The sequence below is a fragment of the Salvelinus alpinus genome, chromosome 11, assembly GCF_045679555.1.
Source record: "Salvelinus alpinus chromosome 11, SLU_Salpinus.1, whole genome shotgun sequence".
Lineage (NCBI taxonomy): Eukaryota > Metazoa > Chordata > Actinopteri > Salmoniformes > Salmonidae > Salvelinus > Salvelinus alpinus.
The window spans coordinates 50,664,744-50,685,297 of record NC_092096.1 but is presented as its reverse complement, the minus strand read 5'-3'; the positions used below and the strand labels follow the sequence as shown (position 1 = coordinate 50,685,297).

At 43.0% G+C, this 20,554-nt stretch overlaps 1 protein-coding gene and 1 long non-coding RNA gene across 10 annotated transcripts in view; one reads left to right on the top strand and one right to left on the bottom strand.

Annotated features, from left to right (window-relative positions):
- Nucleotides 1-12,420, bottom strand: part of LOC139534879 (dynactin subunit 1-like) — a 34,031-nt gene extending 21,611 nt beyond the window's left edge. Inside the window, exons 1-11 of one of the 8 annotated variants that reach the window (XM_071334396.1) lie at nt 12,253-12,420; nt 7,971-8,225; nt 6,019-6,103; nt 5,674-5,705; nt 5,473-5,490; nt 4,763-4,786; nt 4,287-4,340; nt 3,410-3,580; nt 3,066-3,089; nt 2,462-2,659; nt 2,029-2,233 (exon numbers count right to left, since the gene is read on the bottom strand). In XM_071334396.1, the coding sequence (XP_071190497.1) occupies nt 2,029-2,233; nt 2,462-2,659; nt 3,066-3,089; nt 3,410-3,580; nt 4,287-4,340; nt 4,763-4,786; nt 5,473-5,490; nt 5,674-5,705; nt 6,019-6,103; nt 7,971-8,198 (1,039 nt within the window). In that variant the 5' untranslated portion in view covers nt 8,199-8,225; nt 12,253-12,420. Of the gene's footprint in view, nt 1-2,028; nt 2,234-2,461; nt 2,660-3,065; nt 3,090-3,409; nt 3,581-4,286; nt 4,341-4,762; nt 4,787-5,472; nt 5,558-5,673; nt 5,706-6,018; nt 6,104-7,970; nt 8,226-12,252 lie in introns of those variants that run through there. The other 7 variants (XM_071334397.1, XM_071334398.1, XM_071334403.1 and 4 more) reach the window with 7 other exon arrangements.
- On the top strand, nt 9,299-20,098 carry LOC139534881 (uncharacterized). 2 transcript variants are annotated; one of them, XR_011667021.1, is made up of 3 exons: nt 10,913-11,410; nt 14,103-14,215; nt 19,708-20,098. It is a non-coding gene; the product is annotated as an uncharacterized lncRNA (long non-coding RNA). The 2 variants fall into 2 exon arrangements; XR_011667022.1 differs by lacking the exons at nt 10,913-11,410; nt 14,103-14,215 and adding an exon at nt 9,299-9,721.
- Nucleotides 20,099-20,554: the final 456 nt, after the last annotated feature.

The following is a 20,554-nucleotide window of genomic DNA, read 5'->3' as shown; positions in this document are numbered from 1 at the left end:
CGATGTGATTAAGACCTTTAAACAGGTCAACATCCACAAGGCCGCAGGGCCAGACGGATTACCAGGATGTGTCCTCCGAGCATGCGCTGACCAACTGGCAAGTGTCTTCACTGACATTTTCAACCTCTCCCTGTCTGAGTCTGTAATACCAACATGTTTCAAGCAGACCACCATAGTCCCTGTGCCCAAGAACACTAAGGTAACCTGCCTAAATGACTACCGACCCGTAGCACTCACGTCTGTAGCCATGAAATGCTTTCAAAGGCTGGTCATGGCTCACATCAACACCGTTATCCCAGAAACCCTAGACCCACTCCAATTTGCATACCGCACCAACATATCTACAGATGATGCAATCTCTATTACACTCCACACTGCCCTTTCCCACCTGGACAAAAGGAACAACTATGTGAGACTACTATTCATTGACTACAGCTCAGCGTTCAACACCATAGTGCCCTCAAAGCTCATCACTAAGCTAAGGACCCTAGGATTAAACACCACCCTCTGCAATTGGATTCTGGACTTCCTGACGGGCCGCCCCCAGGTGGTAAGGGTAGGTAACAACACATCCGCCACGCTGATCCTCAACACGGGGGCCCCTCAGGGTTGCGTGCTCAGACCCCTACTATACTCCCTGTTCACTCATGGCTGCACGGCCAGGCACGAATCCAACACCATCATTAAGTTTGCTGATGACAACAGTGGTAGGCCTGATCACCGACAACGGTGAGACAGCCTTTAGGGGGGAAGTCAGAGACCTGACCGTGTGGTGCAAGGACAACAACCTCTTCCTCAATGTGACCAAGACAGGAGACCAAGGAGATGATTGTGGACTACAGGAAAAGGAGGACCGAGCACGCCCCCATTCTCAACGACGAGGCTATAGTGGAGCAGGTTGAGAGCTTCAAGTTTCTTGCCATCCACATCACCAACAAAATAACATGGTCCAAGCACACCAACAGTCGTGAAGAGGGCACAACAAAACCTATTCCCCCTCAGGAGACTGAAAAGATTTGGCATGGGTCCTCAAAAGGTTTTACAGCTGCACCATCGAGAGCATCCGGACGGGTTGCATCACTCCCTGGTATGGCAACTGCTCGGCCTCCAACTGCAAGGCACTACAGAGGGTAGTGCGAACGGCCCAGTACATAACTGGACCAAGCTTCCTGCCATCCAGGACCTCTATACCAGGCGATGTCAGAGGAAGGCCCTAAAAATTGTCAAAAAGACTCCAGCCACCCTAGTCATAGACTGTTCTCTCTGCTACCTACGGCAAGCAGTACCGGAGCGCCAAGTCTAGGTCCAAGAAGCTTCTAAACAGCTTCTACCCCCAAGCCATAAGACTCCTGAACAGCTAAATCAAATGGATACCCAGACTATTTGCATTGCCCCTCCCCCTACACTGCTACTACTCTCTGTTATTATCTATGCATAGTCACTTTAATAACTCTACCTACTGTACATATTACCTCAATTACCTTGACACCAGTGCCCCAGCACATTGACTATGTATCGGTACCCCCTGCATATTTCCCCGCCATTGTTATTTACCGCTGCTCTTTAATTATTTGTTATTCTTATCTCTTACTTTTTGGGGGGGGGTATTTTCTTAAAACTGCATTGTTGGTTAAGGGCTCGTAAGTAAGCATTTCACTGTAAGGTCTACACCTGTTATATGTGAAGTGAGATTACTGATGTGACAAATACAATTTGATTTGTTTCTTAGGGAAAAAAAATCTAATTACATTTGAGTAGCTACTCAATAATCCCTGTAGTAAAAAGGGATCGACAATAAGCTCCAGGAAGGACGAGACGGAATACATTTTGCAATTTTTTACACCAGCACACTACTAGTGACCTTTGACCTTTCTCCTCAACCTCACAATCAAAATTGTGTTACTTCCAAATTTGGTAACAGGTCAATTCAAGGTCAATTCAATCCAAACAACTTTATTTCCCCCATTAAGAGCAGGTCAACACGCTACCAATCATTTAACATTACCACCCTGTCGAGTGAACTCTGACCTTTCTCCTCGACCTCGTGTTTGATGATCTCCAGGTCCATGGTGAGCTCCTCCATCTTCTCCTTCAGTGCCTCCACCTCCACCTGCAAGCTCTCCGACCGCTCCTCGGCCATCTCCTTGTCCAGTGTGGCCATCTCGATGGCGTCCGCCGTGTCTGACATCTCCTCCATGTAGCGGTCCTTAGACTCCAGGGCCTCCCGAGCATCCTGAATGACGAGAGCTAACATCAGTAATCTCACTTCACATACAAGACAATTACATCAGTTACCCTCATCAGTTACCCTGTAAGAAAAATAAGAACTTTTGCAAATAGAATATCATGTTTTACTGTTCATTGAAAATGTTTCTTATCTAATAGGGAAAGTGGACAGGTACCCATAAAGAGACATCAACGTGATTTATTCATTTCTATGGTGGGTACTAGTACTTGTTACCTTCTTGGCCTCTTTGAGTTGTTTCTGCAGGTCGGCCTGCTGCTCCTGCATCTTGGTCTTCCATTCCTGCAGCTGCTCCAGCTGGATCTTGTACTTCTCCAGCTCCTTCAGCTTGACCTTGTCCTCTGCTCGCTTCATCTTCAGGGTCTCCAGTTTCTCCTCTAGATCCTTCACCTGACCTCGCAGAGACTCTTCCTCCTGGGGGAAGAACGGAATAAAGAAGTGGAAAGAGAGAGCGGCAAGAGGGAGGTGCACACAGAGAATCACTTCATGTTGATGTGTGGTCAATTGGGAAAGGCACTTTTAACCCCGAGAGAGGGGATAGTTGACATCTCAGAGAGTGACTGGAGTCTAAAGCACCCGCATATAAAACCCGCACACAGCTCAAATACACGCTCCCACCACCAAGAACCATCGTTGCAGTGACACAGTTCCACTGACATGAAACCAAAGATGGAAACTCTGCCCTCTGTGGGCACATTGGGGAAGTGCAGTAGTAGTGAGGTTGAGGAGAAGCACTCTTCTGAAACACCCTGTGAACTCAGTTAGTCAAACAACATGCCCAGGCCAGATCTACGCATGCGTCCAGATAATGTTACCCTACCTGCTTAGATACGGGAGGCTCAGCCTGTTTACAATGACAACATGAATAGAACAGTCAACAGATGATATGACAAATGAGGAAACAATGGATTGAGGTGATATTTTGGGCTTAGATTAGTGGTCCCCGATTTTGGTTCTGGAGAGCTTCAGGTTAGCCAGGCTTTTGTTCCAGCCCAGCACTAAAAACATCCATCAACTTATCAAAGTCATAATGACTATTTGACTATTCTTGCTGTGCTAGAACAAAAGCCTACACACAGTACACACACTAACTCTCAAGAACCAGAATTAGTGTACACTACCTTAGCTAATGATCTAATTGGGCAGGGTGTGTTGTGGACTGACCTTGCTAGGGGTGGCAGGGGGAGGCGCTCCGGGCGTGGCAGGGGTGCCGCTGGGCAGGGGGACGACGGGAGCCCCCAGTGCACCCTTGGAAGACAGGCTGCCCTCACTGACATCCTCCCTGGAAAGAGAGCTGGACAGACCAGAGGCCGGGGTGGCTAAGACTCGGGGGGTCTGGGGAGGGGAAGAGAAGAGAAGGGGGGCAGGGAGAGATGGAAAAAAGATAGAAAGGGGAGAGAATAGGAAGGAATCGAGAAATAAAAGTAAAACGCATGTAAAAGAGAAAACTACATCCGTGAGACAGTACCATTACCCGTTAATCCCAGTGATCATAGTGAAAGAGACTGCCACCCAGAACACAGGTACATAGCCTGGTCCGAGATCAATTTGCTGTCATTTGCCCATAAGGAGTTGGCAAGCGAGCAGAAACAGACTGGCACTCAGGCTAAGAACAGACGAACAAACCCAGGTGAACTAAGGTCAACCCATGGTAAAGTGAACCTGTCATAGTGAGTCAACACACCTGGCACACAGGTGATAAAACGCCACACCCAGTGCCATATAAGTCTCCCCTTACTGTGCTGATCTGGCCTACAATAAAAAGTATCAACTGTCCTTGAAGGAACTGGCACAGGTTAACTGAACTATATGGAAAAAGGTGAACTCTGGTCGTAGATGGTTGCTAAACTACAGCAGCAAGTTACTGTTTCCTTTTTGTGGGGACTTGGGTTGAAAAACAAACTATATATGCTGTAGTCATTCCAGTTATTGTTAGGATTTTGACCTTTGACCAATGACCAGAATGACCAGAGTTCACCCCTCCAGGACGTGAGTTGGTCTCTCCCTGGGGGGAGGGCGTGGTTTGAGGCCTGGAACGTACCATGAGGAGGGAGGGGAGGGAGCTGGAGGAGGAGAGGCAACCAGGAGTGTTCAACTGTTGTGTGTGACAAAGTAGACTCTGTTAGGGCTCAAAGAACTGTCTGCTGCTGCGATCTCTCTTCCTGTGGGCATTCTCTATATCAACTTTATACACTCTACTACACCCACATTCTATAGTTAGGCCGATGCAGATACATGTAGAGTGTGTGAAATACTGCATGTTAAATATTGGCTACTATCGGAGTAGACCTATATGAGGTACACTGTAGCAGGAATATCGCACTCTGAACATCATTTCTAGACTGTAGATGCTATTTTGCATTCCTAATCTGTTACATTCCTACAACATCCATACCTAAGAGCTATAAACCCATGTTTCATTTCATATGGTACACAAAATGAGAGACAGGTGAACTCTTCCCTCTTAGTACCCCTGTTACCTCACTGAATGCCTCTGTCTGATATTCAAAAGCTCACCTTGGTACTACGGCGGGTTACGAACTGGAGGAGGGTGGGTAGAGGCGGAGGAGAGGATAGAGGACACATACACAGATAGACATACATAGGCCCAGCAGAGGAGGCGAGGGCAGCAATTAGCAGTACGAGAGGAGCAGAAATACACAGGGTTAAGATTAGTCTACACACACAGATATCACTCTACAGGCAGGATTACTACTGTGTGTTACTGGATTAACCACTGAAGTCTTTATGCAAGTATGTACTGACCATAACTACTGTGTTCAAAATCTGAAGACATACTGTAATAGATTAGTGGGTGAAGGCGATTTTTTTTAAAGTATATCAAATTAGTTCAAATTCAAAACCCAAGTGATGTCCAGGCACAAACACGGCGCATCACAATGCAAGCAAGCATACACTTGTCTCAGAAAGGTTAACCAAAAAATACAAATCTAAAAAAATGTGCGTAACAGCCCAAAAATGTGAATCATGCTCCCAAATGTCTCAAGAAATCAAAAGGGAAAAAAATGTGCACACAAAATGTCCATGTAAAACAGTTGAGGTATGAACTGCGAAAGACAAACTACAGAAAATATATTACTGTTGAGCAAAAATATAACCCAGAATAGCCAAATTCTAAATTTAAAAAAATGCTGATGTGTTGGAAAAGAAAACGTGACAAGCAAGGACCATGGCAAGGCAGATGAGCACAGTTTAAATATCTCTACCTTCTTGGGAATGTGCATCTGTAACGGTATTCGGGGGGGAAAGGAGAGAGGGATAGAGAGAAGTATGGGAAAGGGAGGACAATCACTTGAAAAAAGGAGAAATGGGAGGGAGGGGAAGAGAGGGACGGGGTATAAATCAGCACAAGGGCACAAATCATTCTAAAACAAACAAAAAATATATTGTCTGTATTTTTACTGCACCTGTTTGACTGATTTCGGAGTCTCAGGAATGTCTGGGGGGAAAAAAAGATTGTTCTCTCAAACTCATTATAGTTTATAAACTACTTGTAAAAAAGAAAAAATGGTATCATCAATGTAAAGTTTTACAGTGTAGCATACGATTAGCACCAGGGTCAGTATTCACAGTCTATGTATGAGTGCTGATCTAGGATCAGGTCCCCTCTGTCCATGTAATCTTATTAATAATCATTTGAAAGGCAAAACTGATCCTAGATCACACTGCTGCTCTGAGACGCTTTATGAGCATGGGCCCAGACCCTGTAGGGGGCCAAAATGACGGTATAAAAGCTTTGTTATCCAGCTCACCTTTCTGCTTGGGCAGGAACTTGGCAGTGGCCGCCTCTGGGGTGTCTGGAGAGGTGGCACTGGATCCATCTTCCACTAGCTGGATCTGACAAAGATAAAGAGGGAGAGAGATGCTCAATACGTCAGTCCACCACAGAGTGCGTGTTTGTGAATACTATTGTTCCTATGCAAGTAGTTTATGCCCACTAAAATGAATGTCTCATCATCAAATATCATCTCATCCCCTTATGCGTGAGTGCGTGCATCTGCATTGGAGTGCATACGGAAAGTATTCAGAACCCTGCTGTTTAATTATTTGTTACTTTAATTTTTTAATTTTTTACTTAACATATTTCTTTTTCTTAACTTCTTAAAAGCATCATTGGTTAAGGGCTTGTAAGTAAGCATTTCACTGTAAAGTCTACACCTGTGATAAATGTGACAAATAAAATTTTATTCGATTTTTTTCCACATTTTGTTACTTTGCAACCTTATTCTAAAATGGATAAAATAATTCCCCACCCCCCCTCTATCTACACACAATACCCCATAATGGCCAAGCAAAATCAGTAAAAAAAATAATAATCTGAAATATCACATTTACATAAGTATTCAGACTTTACTCAGTACTTTGATGAAGCACCTTTAGCAGCAATTACAGCCACAAGTCTTCTTGGGTATGACGCTACAAGCTTGGCACACCTATATTTGGGCAGTTTCTTCCATTATTCTTTGCAGATCCTGTCAAGCTCTGTTAGGTTGGATGGGGAGCATCGCAGCACAGCTATTTTCAGGTCTCTCCAGAGATGTTTGATCGGGTTCAAGTCCGGGCTCTGGCTGTGCCACTCAAGGACATTTAGAGACTTGTCCCGAAGCAACTCCTACATTGTCTTGGCTGTGAACCTTTGCCCCAGTCTGAGGTCCTGAGCGCTCTGGAGAAGGTTTTCATCTGTACTGGATCTCTGACTAGTCTCCCAGTCCCTGCCGCTAAAAAACATCCCCACAGCATGATGCTGCCACCACCATGCTTCACCGTAGGGATGGTGCCAGGTTTCCTCCAGACGTGACACTGGCATTCAGGCCAAAGAGTTCAATCTTGGTTTCATCAGACCAGAGAATCTTGTTTCTCATGGTCTGAGAGTCCTTTAGGTGCCTTCTGGCTAACTCCAAGCGGGCTGTAAAGTGCCTTTTACTGAGGAGTGGCTTCCATCTGGCCTGATTGGTGGAGTGCTGTAGAGATGGTGTCCTTCTGGAAGGTTCTCCCATCTCCACAGAGGAACTCTGGAGCTCTGTCAGAGTGACCATGGGGATATTGGTCTCCTCACTGACGAAGGCCCTTCTCCCTCGATTGCTCAGTTTGGCCGGGAAGCCAGCTCTAGGAAGAGTCTTGGTGGTTCCAAACTTCTTCCATTTAAGAATGATAGAGGCCACTGTGTTCTTGGGGACCTTCAACGCTGCAGAAATGTTTTGGTACCCTTCCCCAGATCTGTGCCTCGACAAAATCCTGTCTCGGAGCTCTACAGACAATTCCTTCTACCTCATGGCTTGGTTTTTGCTATGAAATGCACTGTCAAGGGTGGGACCATATAGACAGGTGCGTGCCTCAATGTCCAATCAATTGAATGTACTACAGCTGGACTCCAATCAAGTTGTAGAAACATATCAAGGATGACCAATGGAAACAGGATGCACCTGAGCTCAATTTCGAGGCTCATAGCAAAGGGTCTGAATACTTATGTAAATAAGGGATTTCTGTTTTTTATTTTGAATAAATTTGCTGACAGTTCTAAAAAACTATTTTTCGCTTTGTCATTATTGGGTATTGTGTGTAGATTGATGAGGACAAACAATTTAAATCAATTTTAGAATGAGGCTGTAACGTAACAAAATGTGGAAAAGGTAAAGGGGACTGAATACTTTCCGAATGCACTGTATGAAGTGTCTATATCGTGTGACGTGTAAGCTTAGCTTACCTGGGACTGGCGCACGAAGATACCACAGTTCTCATCACATTGAAAGTATCTCTTCCCCTGGACCGTGCCGTCGTTCTTGCCCTTGGGCTCGTCCAGGATCACGCCCACCCACTTGCCAGTGGCAAAGAGCGTGGCGCCCACGTAAGCCACCGTGCCACGCTGACCCTTACCGATCACCTCCACCACCGAGCCCACCTTGGCAGGCTTGCCGCCCCCGTCCGCACTCATCTTGCTCAGGAGGGGGCTGCTGAAGAGCTGGGGAGGGGGGAGAAAGAGGGGGACACAGAAGGACATTAGAGGGTGGAGCAGAGTCCACTAATGGTTGCTGGAAGGACAGAGAGCAAGGACTGTTGTTGTACACTGAGCCACTGTAAGTGGTCAGTAAGGACACTTTGATTTTGTTATCATTAAGACTTTAAACCATGAAATGTGTCATTTAAGTGAATAATAGTTGATGGGGGGGGAATGGATATGCCATCAACTCGATGCCCCATTAGTTGCCTGGCTACCCAGACTCGCTGCACCACGCCCACGGACGTTAGTTTCTTCTCTGCAAGGAGTCTGGATCAGAGTACCTCCCCGATCCCGGGCCCATCTGATTGGTCCAGAAACTGATGGGTTGGGCCGGAACACGTGGGTGAAGCGGCGGTTTGTAAATTCGTCATTGGCTTTGATACTCTGAATGGTTAGAGCCAATCCAATCGCTGATGACTTTGTTTTGCACAATGCCTCTCGTCACCACAAACAACTTCAATGTTGGCGGTCTCAGACTCAAGTGAAGAAGTGGGCTCCCGAGTGGCACAACGCAGTGCTACATGCATCACTACAGGCACCCTGGTTCGAATCCAGGCTCTCTCACAACTGGCCGTGATTGGTTGTCCCATAGGGGGGCACACAATTGGCCCAGCGTCATCTGGGTTTGGCCGGTGTAGGCCGTCATTGTAAATAAGAATTAGTTCTTAACTGACTTGCCTAGTTAAAAAAATATTAGAGTTAGTCGTCAGGCTACCACATTTGGCATAGTTCCCTGTGAATATCAGACAGCTGACTCCTGTCTACTAGCTAGGCCATATAGACAGCTATGAAGAAGCTGAGAGGGAAAATATATGATAAAAGGCCTATTCCACAACAAGAACTAGATTCAAAAAACATATTGTTGATGACATATCATTAGGCCTAGTTCCCTTTGTCTGAATGTCAACCAGCTGACTCGTCGATAGCTAGGCCAGACAGCTGACTGCTGGGACACAGACAGCCTGAGGACACAGTCACACACCCAGTCATATGGTTCAGCACCCTGTAACCATTACAGCCAGCAGACACACAGACAGCACCACTCACTGTCTAGACACAGAGGAACTCATTCATAAAAATGGTCAAATGGGGGCAGTGGAGGATCTTGAAACATATTTCGGTCTTCGGCGAGGCAATGCCATGTGAGATGAGACCAGATTCACGGTAGCTAGCCTTATGGATATCGTCCGAAGGGCAGACAACTGGGAGGACTAGCCAGGATCCAATCATGGCAGGAAAATGGTGTTAGAAGAAGGAGAAGCTGAGTTCCCATGTATGCCATTGGTAATAACATTGGAATAAAATGAACCACCAGGAAATACCCTTCAAAACTGGAATAGTCCACCCATCCTAACCATGACTTCTTCAGATGAAGAGGTGAACAGATCGTGGAGCCACAACATGTTAGATCATCATCACCAACATCATCTACAGGACCTTGCTGTATCGCCTGCACTGTGAGTAAAACCATTATTTTATCTTCATTTCTTTGCCAGCAATATCAACACGAAAACTCCTCTTGATACCGTTCTGTTCTCAAAAGGTGGCACAATAACAACATTTTTTAAATGTAAATCAAATCAAATGTAGATAGCCAATTACTAGTCATAGGCAAAATAGCTGACTTTTGCTGTTTGTTCAATCAAATAAATGTAGCTATAGCCTAAAGACAAGCACTAGCCTAGTTTTAGGCAGAATATCAGATAGGACTCACCAAGCTGCCCCGGCCAATACCCAGGCCCATCGCCGGGACAGCCACAGAATGCCGCCTGCGCATTCCAGCCATATTGACTTGTCTTATTTATCACCAAAAACAATTGTATCAAACAAAGAGTGAACGCTTCGCTCTCTCTCTCTCTCTCTCTCCTCTTAACTTCTCTATATGTCCTTGCAAGAGGAGACAGGAGAGGAGTGCAAAAGAGGAGGGTCTAACCGGATGCTATAGAGTGGTGAGGAGGAGTCGTCTACCGTGTCCGGAAGAGACTTCACCGTTAATTTTCTGGATTCAGGGTTCACTCAAACATTGTTTAAATCTTTCCTTTAGCATTAACAGTTAAAACTGATTTCGGGACTGTAAATCGATTCGCTCTCTTTAAATAGATATCATCTGATGTAGCCTATTGTTTCAGTCTCTGAATTGTTTCATCGAACTTTCGCTGCCAGGGCCAAAAAAATAAAAAATCTGTCTCCTGATTTAACCGAGTGTGCATATGCACCCAGCTAAATCCTGTCCCAAGCTTGTTTTTCCCAGTTTTCCCTTGCTAAACTATTCCAGTTTTCATCATCATTGCCCAACTTCATAAATACTGGACCCTCAACTTCAAAACTCCTTTGCTAGTTATACAATCATGTCACTAAGAAATCCGCTGGAAAGAAACTTAAATTATTTATTGTTTGTAGAATAGTCATGACTGGTTCAAACCATCTGTCGTAAGACAACTATGGCGAAGGATATCATTGCTACTTAACACAGATCAATGTTCAATTTTGAGATCCACCGGCGTCATTGGCTTTTATTTAACCTTTATTTAACTAGGCAAGTCAGTTAAAAACAAAATCTTATTTACAATGACGGCTTACCCCAGCCAAACCCTAACCCGGACGATGGTGGGCCAATTCTGCACCGCCCTATGGGACTCCCAATCACGGCCATTTGTGATACAGCCTGGAATCGAACCAGGGTCTGTAATTATGCCTCAAGCACTGAGATGCAGTGCCTTAGACCGCTGCGCCACTCGGGAGCACCCAAGGCTTAAGGTTAGCTGGACGTTTCTGACTGGTCTTGAAACTGTGACAACTGGTAGCCTCTCCCTGCTTGGCTCAATGGGATATGTAGTGATTTTTTCCAACACAAACAGAACACAGTCTGGTACCTTTAACGTTTTTTAAACCGACTATCGTATTTCTTGATTAAATCAGACTTTATTAATATAATGAGTAATCCAAGAACGTTACAGGCTAATTGACATGAGAAAACTAGAGAAAATAGCAACTCTACGGAGCACAAAGGTGTACAATGAATGGCTAAATTACTTCCGGACACAAAGAGTCTGCAAAGCTCCTCCTCACCACTGTTATTGATGCTTCAGCATTCAACAAACGTCACAATTCTTTGAAGTGAGCCGGTGTACATCTGCCCAATCCCAGTAAGTAAACAATAACATTGTAGTCTCCCTGTAGTAGACTGATAAGGATCTCTGTAGCTACTAAAAAAAAATCATCACTCAGTCAGTGTGAAAGAATGCGTTTCTAATTATGCTCACGCCAGCACCGTCATTGTCACCAATGGAAATGCTCATCCTCAGTAGTATCTATTTCAGAGGTTGTTAGTTCATCCTGCCGAAAGTATCTTTGTCATTTAAATTAATAATGTTTAATGTTACAGATACCATCACCTGTCACATTAAAAGTAACAATCGAAATGTAATTGCTAGTTGCGGGACCAAGCTAGGTGAAAGCGTCATCAAGCACAAACATTATAACAGTTGGCAAGCTAAGATAGCTAGTTAGCCAGCTAGGTTCAGTGGTTCAAGTTAATTAAGGAACGTCAGTTAGCTAGTGAGGGACATAACCGGCGCATGCGCGACTAGCTAGATATTTAGGGTGTGTTTCGCGGAGGACTAGGCAGTTAACGTTACACTAAAGATTATGGTAACGTTTGCTAACCAGCTAGCTAACGTTAGTCAGTCAAAATATGATTGTAAAGTTAGCTCGAGCAAACACATCAGCTAACGTTAGCTAGTTAGTCTGTCAGTACTGTTACCCTGACTACTCTACTAAATATCTCTTCATAGCTTCAGTTTTCCAACAAAAAGTAGCACTAACGTTAGTGAGTTATCAACTAAATTAATTTGCTGCTAGCTACAGTAGCTAAATCAACAATAAATGCAATTTCATTAGCTATCTAGTGAACGTTAGCTAAATGCTAACGTTAAATGGTAGTCTAAACGTCAATCATCTTGAAAAGATAGCTAGCTTAGCCACTTACTTGCAAATAGACAAAGTTATGTTCGTTGAAAAAAATCAACTGATTTCCCAACGAACTTGTTGGTATAACACTAGAAAAAGATCTACAGGTAGGGTTAGTTAGCAAAATGCAATGTCCACCTAGCTAACGTTACACCAATTTACAGTGTTCGTTGCACATTTTTGTCAGAATAAAAGTCGTCTACTTCCGCTTCTTTGGAATTCAGCATAAAAGTCCGTCTGACAAAAGTGACATTTGAAATGTGTTCATTGGAATTTTATTACAGTAGTTTCAATAACAAGGCCCAATACATAACACATTTCAAAACATCTGAGCCCTATACTACGAATCAGGTTTAAGTCAGCAAGGTCAAATGAGTTCAACTCAGGATAACCTTTACCACGAAAGTGGCTCACCTTTTAGCTAGATACATTTCTATGGCAATGAATCATTCAGAACTAACCTGCTCTGGGGCAGGTTAACTCAGGACTAAATCCATTTATTCTGAATTAAGTGTCTGAGCCACAACCCAGCTAACAACAAATGTTCCCATAACTTTTGGGGCAGTGGGTAGCCTAGTGGTTAGAGCATTAGACTAGTAACCGAAAGCTTGCAAGATCAAATCCCCAAGCTGACAAAATAATTCCCAAGCTGACAAGGTTCTGCCCCTGTACAAGGGGCCTAAGCTATTATTGAAAATATGAATTTATTCTTAACTGACTTGCCTAGTTAAATAAAAGTAAAATAAAAAACTTATAAAGAACTTACCCAAGACATAGACATATCTGATATTGGCAGAAAGCTTACATTCTTGTTAATCTAACTGCACTGTCAAATTTACAGTAACTATTACACTGAAATAATACCATGCTATTGTTTGAGGAGAGTGCACAATTTTGAACATGAAAAGTTATTAATAAACAAATTAGGCACATTTGGGCAGTCCTGATACAACATTTTAAATAGCAATCCAATGGTTCATTGGATCAGTCTTAAACTTTGCACACACCTTGATTCCATCTAGTGGCCAAAATCTAAATTGCACCTGGGCTGGAATAATACTTTATGGCCTTTCTCTTACATTTCAAAGATGATGGTACAAAAAAATACAAAAGAACGGTTGGTTTTTTCTTTGAATTATCTTTTACCAGATCTATTGTGTTATATTCTACTACATTCCTTTCACATTTCCATAAACTTCAAAGTGTTTCCTTTTACAGGGCCTATCCTTGCTTCAGGGCCTGAGCTACAGGCAGTTAGATTTGGGTATGTCATTTTAGGCGAAAATTGAAAAAAAGGGGCTAATCCTTAAGAGGTTTTAATGTTCTAGACATGTTAAATGAGAACTTTGCAAGAACATTCATGTTCATTCATGTCCAGTTTTCTGTGGGTTAGGAGAATAGTCCATCAACGTTCCACCAAACATACACAAAACATGGATGCCTTGTTCTCAGAACATAAGATATTAATGTTCTAGACGCATTTTATAGGAATGTTTCAAAAAACATTTGTGTCCCAGAAAAAACTAAGCTATATGGAATTATTTGAAGAAGGTCATATCGAGGATCATTTTGCTATTTGATTATGAATTTTAAGACCCCTTAGAGCTTAAAAAAATGTATTTACATTTTTGTACAATCTGGGCCTTACATACCTTAAGGGCACTCTTCGGCATTTTCCGTAGGATCGATGAGGATCTCCATGTTGGAAGTGTACGATTCCTTACTAGACGTCCGCAGCTGTTATTAAAATAGGCCGACGGCCTCGGGTCGTCCCCCAGGGCCCGGTCTTCCGGGAAGTTATCAAATAAAGTCTCTCGGACATTTGATTTCCGCGTTATAAAATGTAACATTTTTGGAAATTTTTACCAGAAAATTCCACCAGATTGCGACTGGATGCTTATGACATGGACAAATGGACAAAACATCACCAAATGGACATGGCCGTTTCTCGTAAATGGAAAAGACTTGGAAGACGAAACTGGGTGAGCACAGGTTTGGCCAAATGTACTTTTAGCCCTGAAACAAGATGGCATCGAGGCCTCAACGCTCTTTGAGTTAACCTGTCTAGCCCCGGGGTTCTGCTAGCGGAACCCCCCCCCACATTCCACTGAAAAGGCAGTGCGCGAAAAGAAAGAAAAAATGTTTTTTAAATATTTAACTTTCACACATTAACAAGTCCAATACAGCAAATGAAAGATAAACATCTTGTGAATCCAGCCAACGTGTCCGATTTTTTAAATGTTTTACAGCGAAAACACCACGTATATTTATGTTAGCTCACCACCAAATACAAAAAAGCACAGACATTTCTTTCACAGCACAGGTAGCTTGCACAAAACCCCCAAATAGAGATAGAATTAGTCACTAACCAAGAAACAACTTCATCAGATGACAGTCTTATAACATGTTATACAATAAATCTATGTTTTGTTCGAAAAATTTGCATATTTCTGGTATAAATCATAGTTTTACATTGCAGCTACAATCACAAATAGCACCGAAGCAGCTAGAACAATTACAGAGACCAACGTGAAATACCTAAAAACTCATCATAAAACATTTATGAAAAATACATGGTGTACAGCAAATGAAAGACAAACATCTTGTGAATCCAGCCAATATTTCTGATTTTTTTAAGTGATTTACAGCGAAAACACAATTTAGCATTATATTAGCTACCACAATAGTCAAACACACAACCGCATTCATTCACCGCAAAGGTAGCGATAGCAAAAAAAACAGCAAAAGATATAAATTTATTCACTAACCTTGACATACTTCATCAGATGACAGTCCTATAACATCATATTACACAATACAGATATGTTTTGTTCGAAAATGTGCATATTTAGCGGTACAAATCGTGGTTTTACAATGTGAATACGTAGCCAAACTGCACAAAATTATCCGGATATATTTCTGACACTCACCTAATCTAATCAAAGAACTCATCATAAACTTTACTAAAAAATACATGTTGTACAGCAAATGAAAGATACACTAGTTCTTAATGCAATCGCCGTGTTAGAATTCTAAAAATAACTTTAGTACGACATACAGCTTACGTTATAGCGAGACAGCGCCTGCAATGAGGGCGGAAAATAGTACTAAACATTTTCCACAGAAATACGAAATAACATCATAAATGGTTCCTACTTTTGCTGAGCTTCCATCAGAATCTTGTACAAGGGGTCCTTTGTCCAGAACAATCGTTGTTTGGTTTTAGAATGTCCTTTTCTCCTGTCGAATTAGCAACCAAAGCTAGCCAAGTGGCACGAAGCTGTCCATCTTCACCAAACGCAGAGAACGGAAACCGCCAAAACTCCCGATAAACTTTCAATAATCTGATAAAACTATATTGAAAAAACATACTTTACGATGATATTATCACATGTATCAAATAAAATCAAAGCCGGAGATATTAGCCGTCTATAACGAAAGCTTTTCAGAACGCAATCCAGGGTTCCTTCCCGCGCCTTGCTGAACAAAGGAAATAGTGGTCACGTCATTCCAAGAGCTCTTGTTCGACCTCAGATCAAGCTAGACACCCCATTCCACCTCTCACTGCCTCGTGACATCTAGTGGAAGGTGTATGAAGTGCATGTATATCCATAGATTTCAAGCAAATGAATAGGAAGGCCCTGGAACAGAGCCTCGATTTCAGATTTTTCACTTCCTGACAGGAAGTTTGCTGCAAAATGAGTTCTGTTTTACTCACAGATATAATTCAAACGGTTTTAGAAACTTGAGAGTGTTTTCTATCCAATAGTAATAATAATATGCATATTGTACGAGCAAGAATTGAGTACGAGGCAGTTTAATTTGGGAACGATTTTTTACAAAGTGAAAACAGCGCCCCCCTATCCCAAAGAAGTTAATGCCCATTTTCTTGGATTAAAGGTCGAAATTGGTAATACAGAGTTAACTTGACCACTTCACGTCAAAGTACATAAACCTACGGTGTAAGGAAAAATAGAACCAGCCATTTATCGTAATTTACGAGAAATTGTACAACGTCCGTTTGATGATGGTTAAACAAATGTGGGTTTTTTTCCAAAAAGTTATTGATCCAGTTGCGGCGTGTTAAGGTGAATCCGTTAAGGCAGGTTTCGGAGCTTTATGTGATTTCTGTGATTTTCTGTGAGGGCTTACAGACGCACAGAGCCTGCAATAGTTACCTGCGTTCGACCCATCAAAGAACCATCAGACCTAGAGTTCTGAAACTTTATAAACCTGTTCTAGAGCTTAAGTCGGTAGTACACTGTGAGTTATGTCGCTCTAGAAGGTTCTCAGGCCGAGAAACAGCCTCGTCCATTTGCAATAACTTCAATTCATTTTATACGTTGCGAAAATGACAACACTTAAAAAAGTACCAAAATCACAAGACTAGGTGCATTGAAACCGCCTCAGCCCATAGAGACGGACCCTAAAGTTCTTGTCTGATAGCTCTTCCAGGAACCCCGTAGCAACGCCTGTAAAAAGTGCCTTTTCAGCACTAATTAAGGTCGCTGCTTGGTCAATGAATGACCTATCAAGCCGAAACTCAGGATTCGGGGTCGCCTCAGCTAGGCCTAAACATAATGTCAGAACTGGACCAGCAGCTAGAATGTAACTACGTGTTTTACGTTTTTTGAATGGTTTTAACAGAAGGCGCTGTGAATTTTGGGCCGGCTCTGAAATATGTGATAATTGGCTTCTAACGAGTTGGACAAAGTGGGTTTGGTGTCAGTATGTAAACTCATCAAAAAAAGAAACATCTTCTCACTGTCAACTGCATTTATTTTCAGCAAACGTAACATGTGTAAATATTTGTATGAACATAACAAGATTCAACAACTGAGACATAAACTGAACAAGTTCCACAGACATGTGACTAACAGAAATAGAGTAATGTGTCCCTGAACAAAAGTAACAGTCAGTATCTGGTGGAAATCACGCACAGAACGAGCAGTATGGCTGGTGGCATTGTCATGCTGGAGGGTCATGTCAGGGTCAGCCTGCAGGAAGGGTACCACATGAGGGAGTCTTCCATGTAACGCACAGCGTTGAGATTGCCTGCAATGACAACAAGCTCAGTCCGATGATGCTGTGACACACCGCCCTAGACCACGACGGACCCTCCACCTCCAAATCAATCCCGCTCCAGAGTACAGGCCTCGGTGTAACGGTGTAACGCTCATTCCTTCAACGATAAACGCGATTCCGACCATCATCCCTGGTGAGACAAAACCGCGACTCATCAGTGAAGAGCACTTTTTGGTCCAGCGATGGGTTGGGTGGGTTTGTGCCCATAGGCGACGTTGTTACCGGTGATGTCTGGTGAGGACCTGCCTTACAACAGGCCTACAAGCCCTCAGTCCAGCCTCTCACAGCCTATTGCGGACAGTCTGAGCACTGATGGAGGGATTGTGTGTTCCTGGTGTAACTCGTGCAGTTGTTGTTGCCATCCTGTACCTGTCCCGCAGGTGTGATGTTCGGATGTACCGGTCCTGTGCAGGTGTTGTTACACGTGGTCTGCCACTGCGAGGACGATCAGCTGTCCGTCTTGTCTCCCTGTACGTTTTAGGCGTGAGACGTTTTAGGCGTCTCACAGTACGGACATTGCAATTTATTGCCCTGCAGTCCTCATGCCTCCTTGCAGCATGCCTTAAGCACGTTCACGCAGATGAGCAGGGACCCTGGGCATCTTTCTTTTGGTGTTTTAAAGAGTCAGTAGAAAGGCCTCTTTAGTGTCCTAAGTTTTCTTAACTGTGACCTTAATTGCATACCGTCTGTAAGCTGTTAGTGTCTTAATGACCGTTCCACAGGTGCATGTTCATTAATTGTTTATGGTTCATTGAACAAGCATGGGAAACAGTGTTTAAACCCTTTACAATGAAGATCTGTGAAGTTATTCGGATTTTTACGAATTAACTTTGAAAGACGGGGTCCTGAAAAAGAGATGTTTCTTTTTTTGCTGAGTTTATAAATTTGGTGTCATTATGATATCTTATTGACTGATGGCTAACTTGATGGCAGTATAATATATTGGCATTGTACATTTGGACAGTGTACATTTCCAATGTATTTAATGAGGGATTTACCATCACCAAATGGACAGGCTGAAATCAACACCAACAAGCAGGACATTGCACCAACGGGACTTGCATCTCATTGCATCTTACGAGCGATGGAGAGGAACTACTTTAACTGCTCGTCCATCCCGAGTTCAGCGAGCCAGTCAATTGGGCATTTCTGCACTATATTAGACCATGTCCAATTTGTGATGGTAAATGCCCATTGTAAGACATTGCAAATGGACAGTTTACATTTGTCCATTTCCAATGTATATAATGAGGGATTTTCCATCACCAAATGGACAGGCTGAAATCAACACCAACGAGCGATGGAGCGGAACCACAATCACTGCTCGGTCTTCCCGAATTCAAGGAGCCAGTCAATTGGGCATTTCTGCAGTATGTTAGAGCATGTCCAATTCGTGATGGTAAATGCCCATTGTAATACATTGCAAATGGACAGCTGTGCACCTGGTAATTGAATGGGTTACCAGGAGCGATTTTTAATATGGCTCTAAATGGCTTCAGGGGGGTGCTAGGGGTCCATGGCCGGGTAGGGCCCCCCCCCCCCCCCACCACCCACCTGGGTCCTGCCAATGGGGGTCATTTTGGATGTTTTTCAATTTCTCTCGTTGCACCACCGAGCGATGGAGAGGAACCACTATCACTGCTCGTCCATCATGAGTTCAATGAGCCAGTCAATTGGGTATTTCTGCAGAATATTAGAGCATGTCCAATTCAGGATGGTAAATGCCCATTGTAAGACATTGCAAATGGACAGTGTAAAATTGTACATAAAGTGTCTGTCCTATATCTGAGAGCTATAAGAAAGATCAGGAAATATATATATTTTTTTACATGTATTTGTACCCCTTATTTCTGGCACTGAACAGTCTCAATATATAGTGTACTACCATTTATTTTGATACTGATACCGGGGGACCTTCAGACGAATCTCGTAAGGCCTGTGTGAGTCCTAGAGCAAAACAACCAACATGTACGTGTTCGTAAGAGTCTCAACTCTTTTATGGATAGCCATGTGCATGCTCCAACACTCAGACATAATTTACTAACAAAGCATGTGTTTAGTGAGTCCATCAGATCAGGCGGTAGGGATGACCAGGGATGTTCTCTTGATAAGTGTGTGAATTTGGCCGTTTTCTTGTCCTGCTAATCATACAAAATGTAACGAGTACTTTTGGGTGTCAGGGTAAAGTTATGGAGTAAAAAGTATCATTTTCTTTAGGAATGTAGTGAAGTTAAAGTAAAAGTTGTCAAAAACTAGTAAAGTACAGATACTGACAAAAACTACTTAAGTAGTGCTTTCAAGTATTTTTTATGAAGTACTTTACACCCCTGTCTAAGGGAGTATTTATATGCCAACTCACCCCTTCTGTCTCTCACTTGCTGTTTTGCAGCAACAGTCTTCGAATGACCTTCCACCTCCCAACCACCACCAACCTTCCACCTCCCCACCACCACCAACTAAAGGACCATCTTCGGATCCTCGTTCTCCCAGCGGGGGAGGGTTTCAATGCCAGCTGCCCAGCAGAGTGCAACATGTCATCAGCATCTGGCTCTGAGGAGCATTCCTCTGAGACGAGGACTACCCCAAACTATTCAATTAAATTCCATGTTGCATTCTGTCTCTGTTGTCATTCAGTTAAGCCTGTACTCGATTGAACTATGTACTGTATGTTTGGTGGGACATTGATGGAATATTCTCCTAACCCTCAGAAAACTGGACACATGAATGTTCTTGCAAGGTCCCATTAAATGTGTCTAGAACATTAACGTTCTATATTCTGAGAACATTGTAAACAGCTTCTATATAAGTTCTGTTTGACATTAAGGGAATGTTCTAACTTTAACACCAAACCATGCTAAAAAGGTTCTCACTAACATAGATAGAATGTTCCCCTAACTAACGGAAAACTGGACACTCAAACATTAGAGGAACATTACGGGTAAGATTGCAAAAACGTTCTCTCTCCCTAGAATTGCTAGCTGGGAAGTTGAGGACCAATGAAATCAGATACCCTCCCTCTCACAAAGATTGTGTCATCATCACCTTTATTTGAGGAAGACTAATGATTCAATATTTCATTCATCAAATGTTTTTTGTGTGCGTTATGTTAAAGGGATACTTCAGGATATTGGCAATCAAATCCTTTATCTACTTCCCCAGAGTCAGATGAACTCATGGATACCATTTTTATGTCTCTGCATCCAGTATGAAGAAAGTTATAGCACAATGACTGGAAG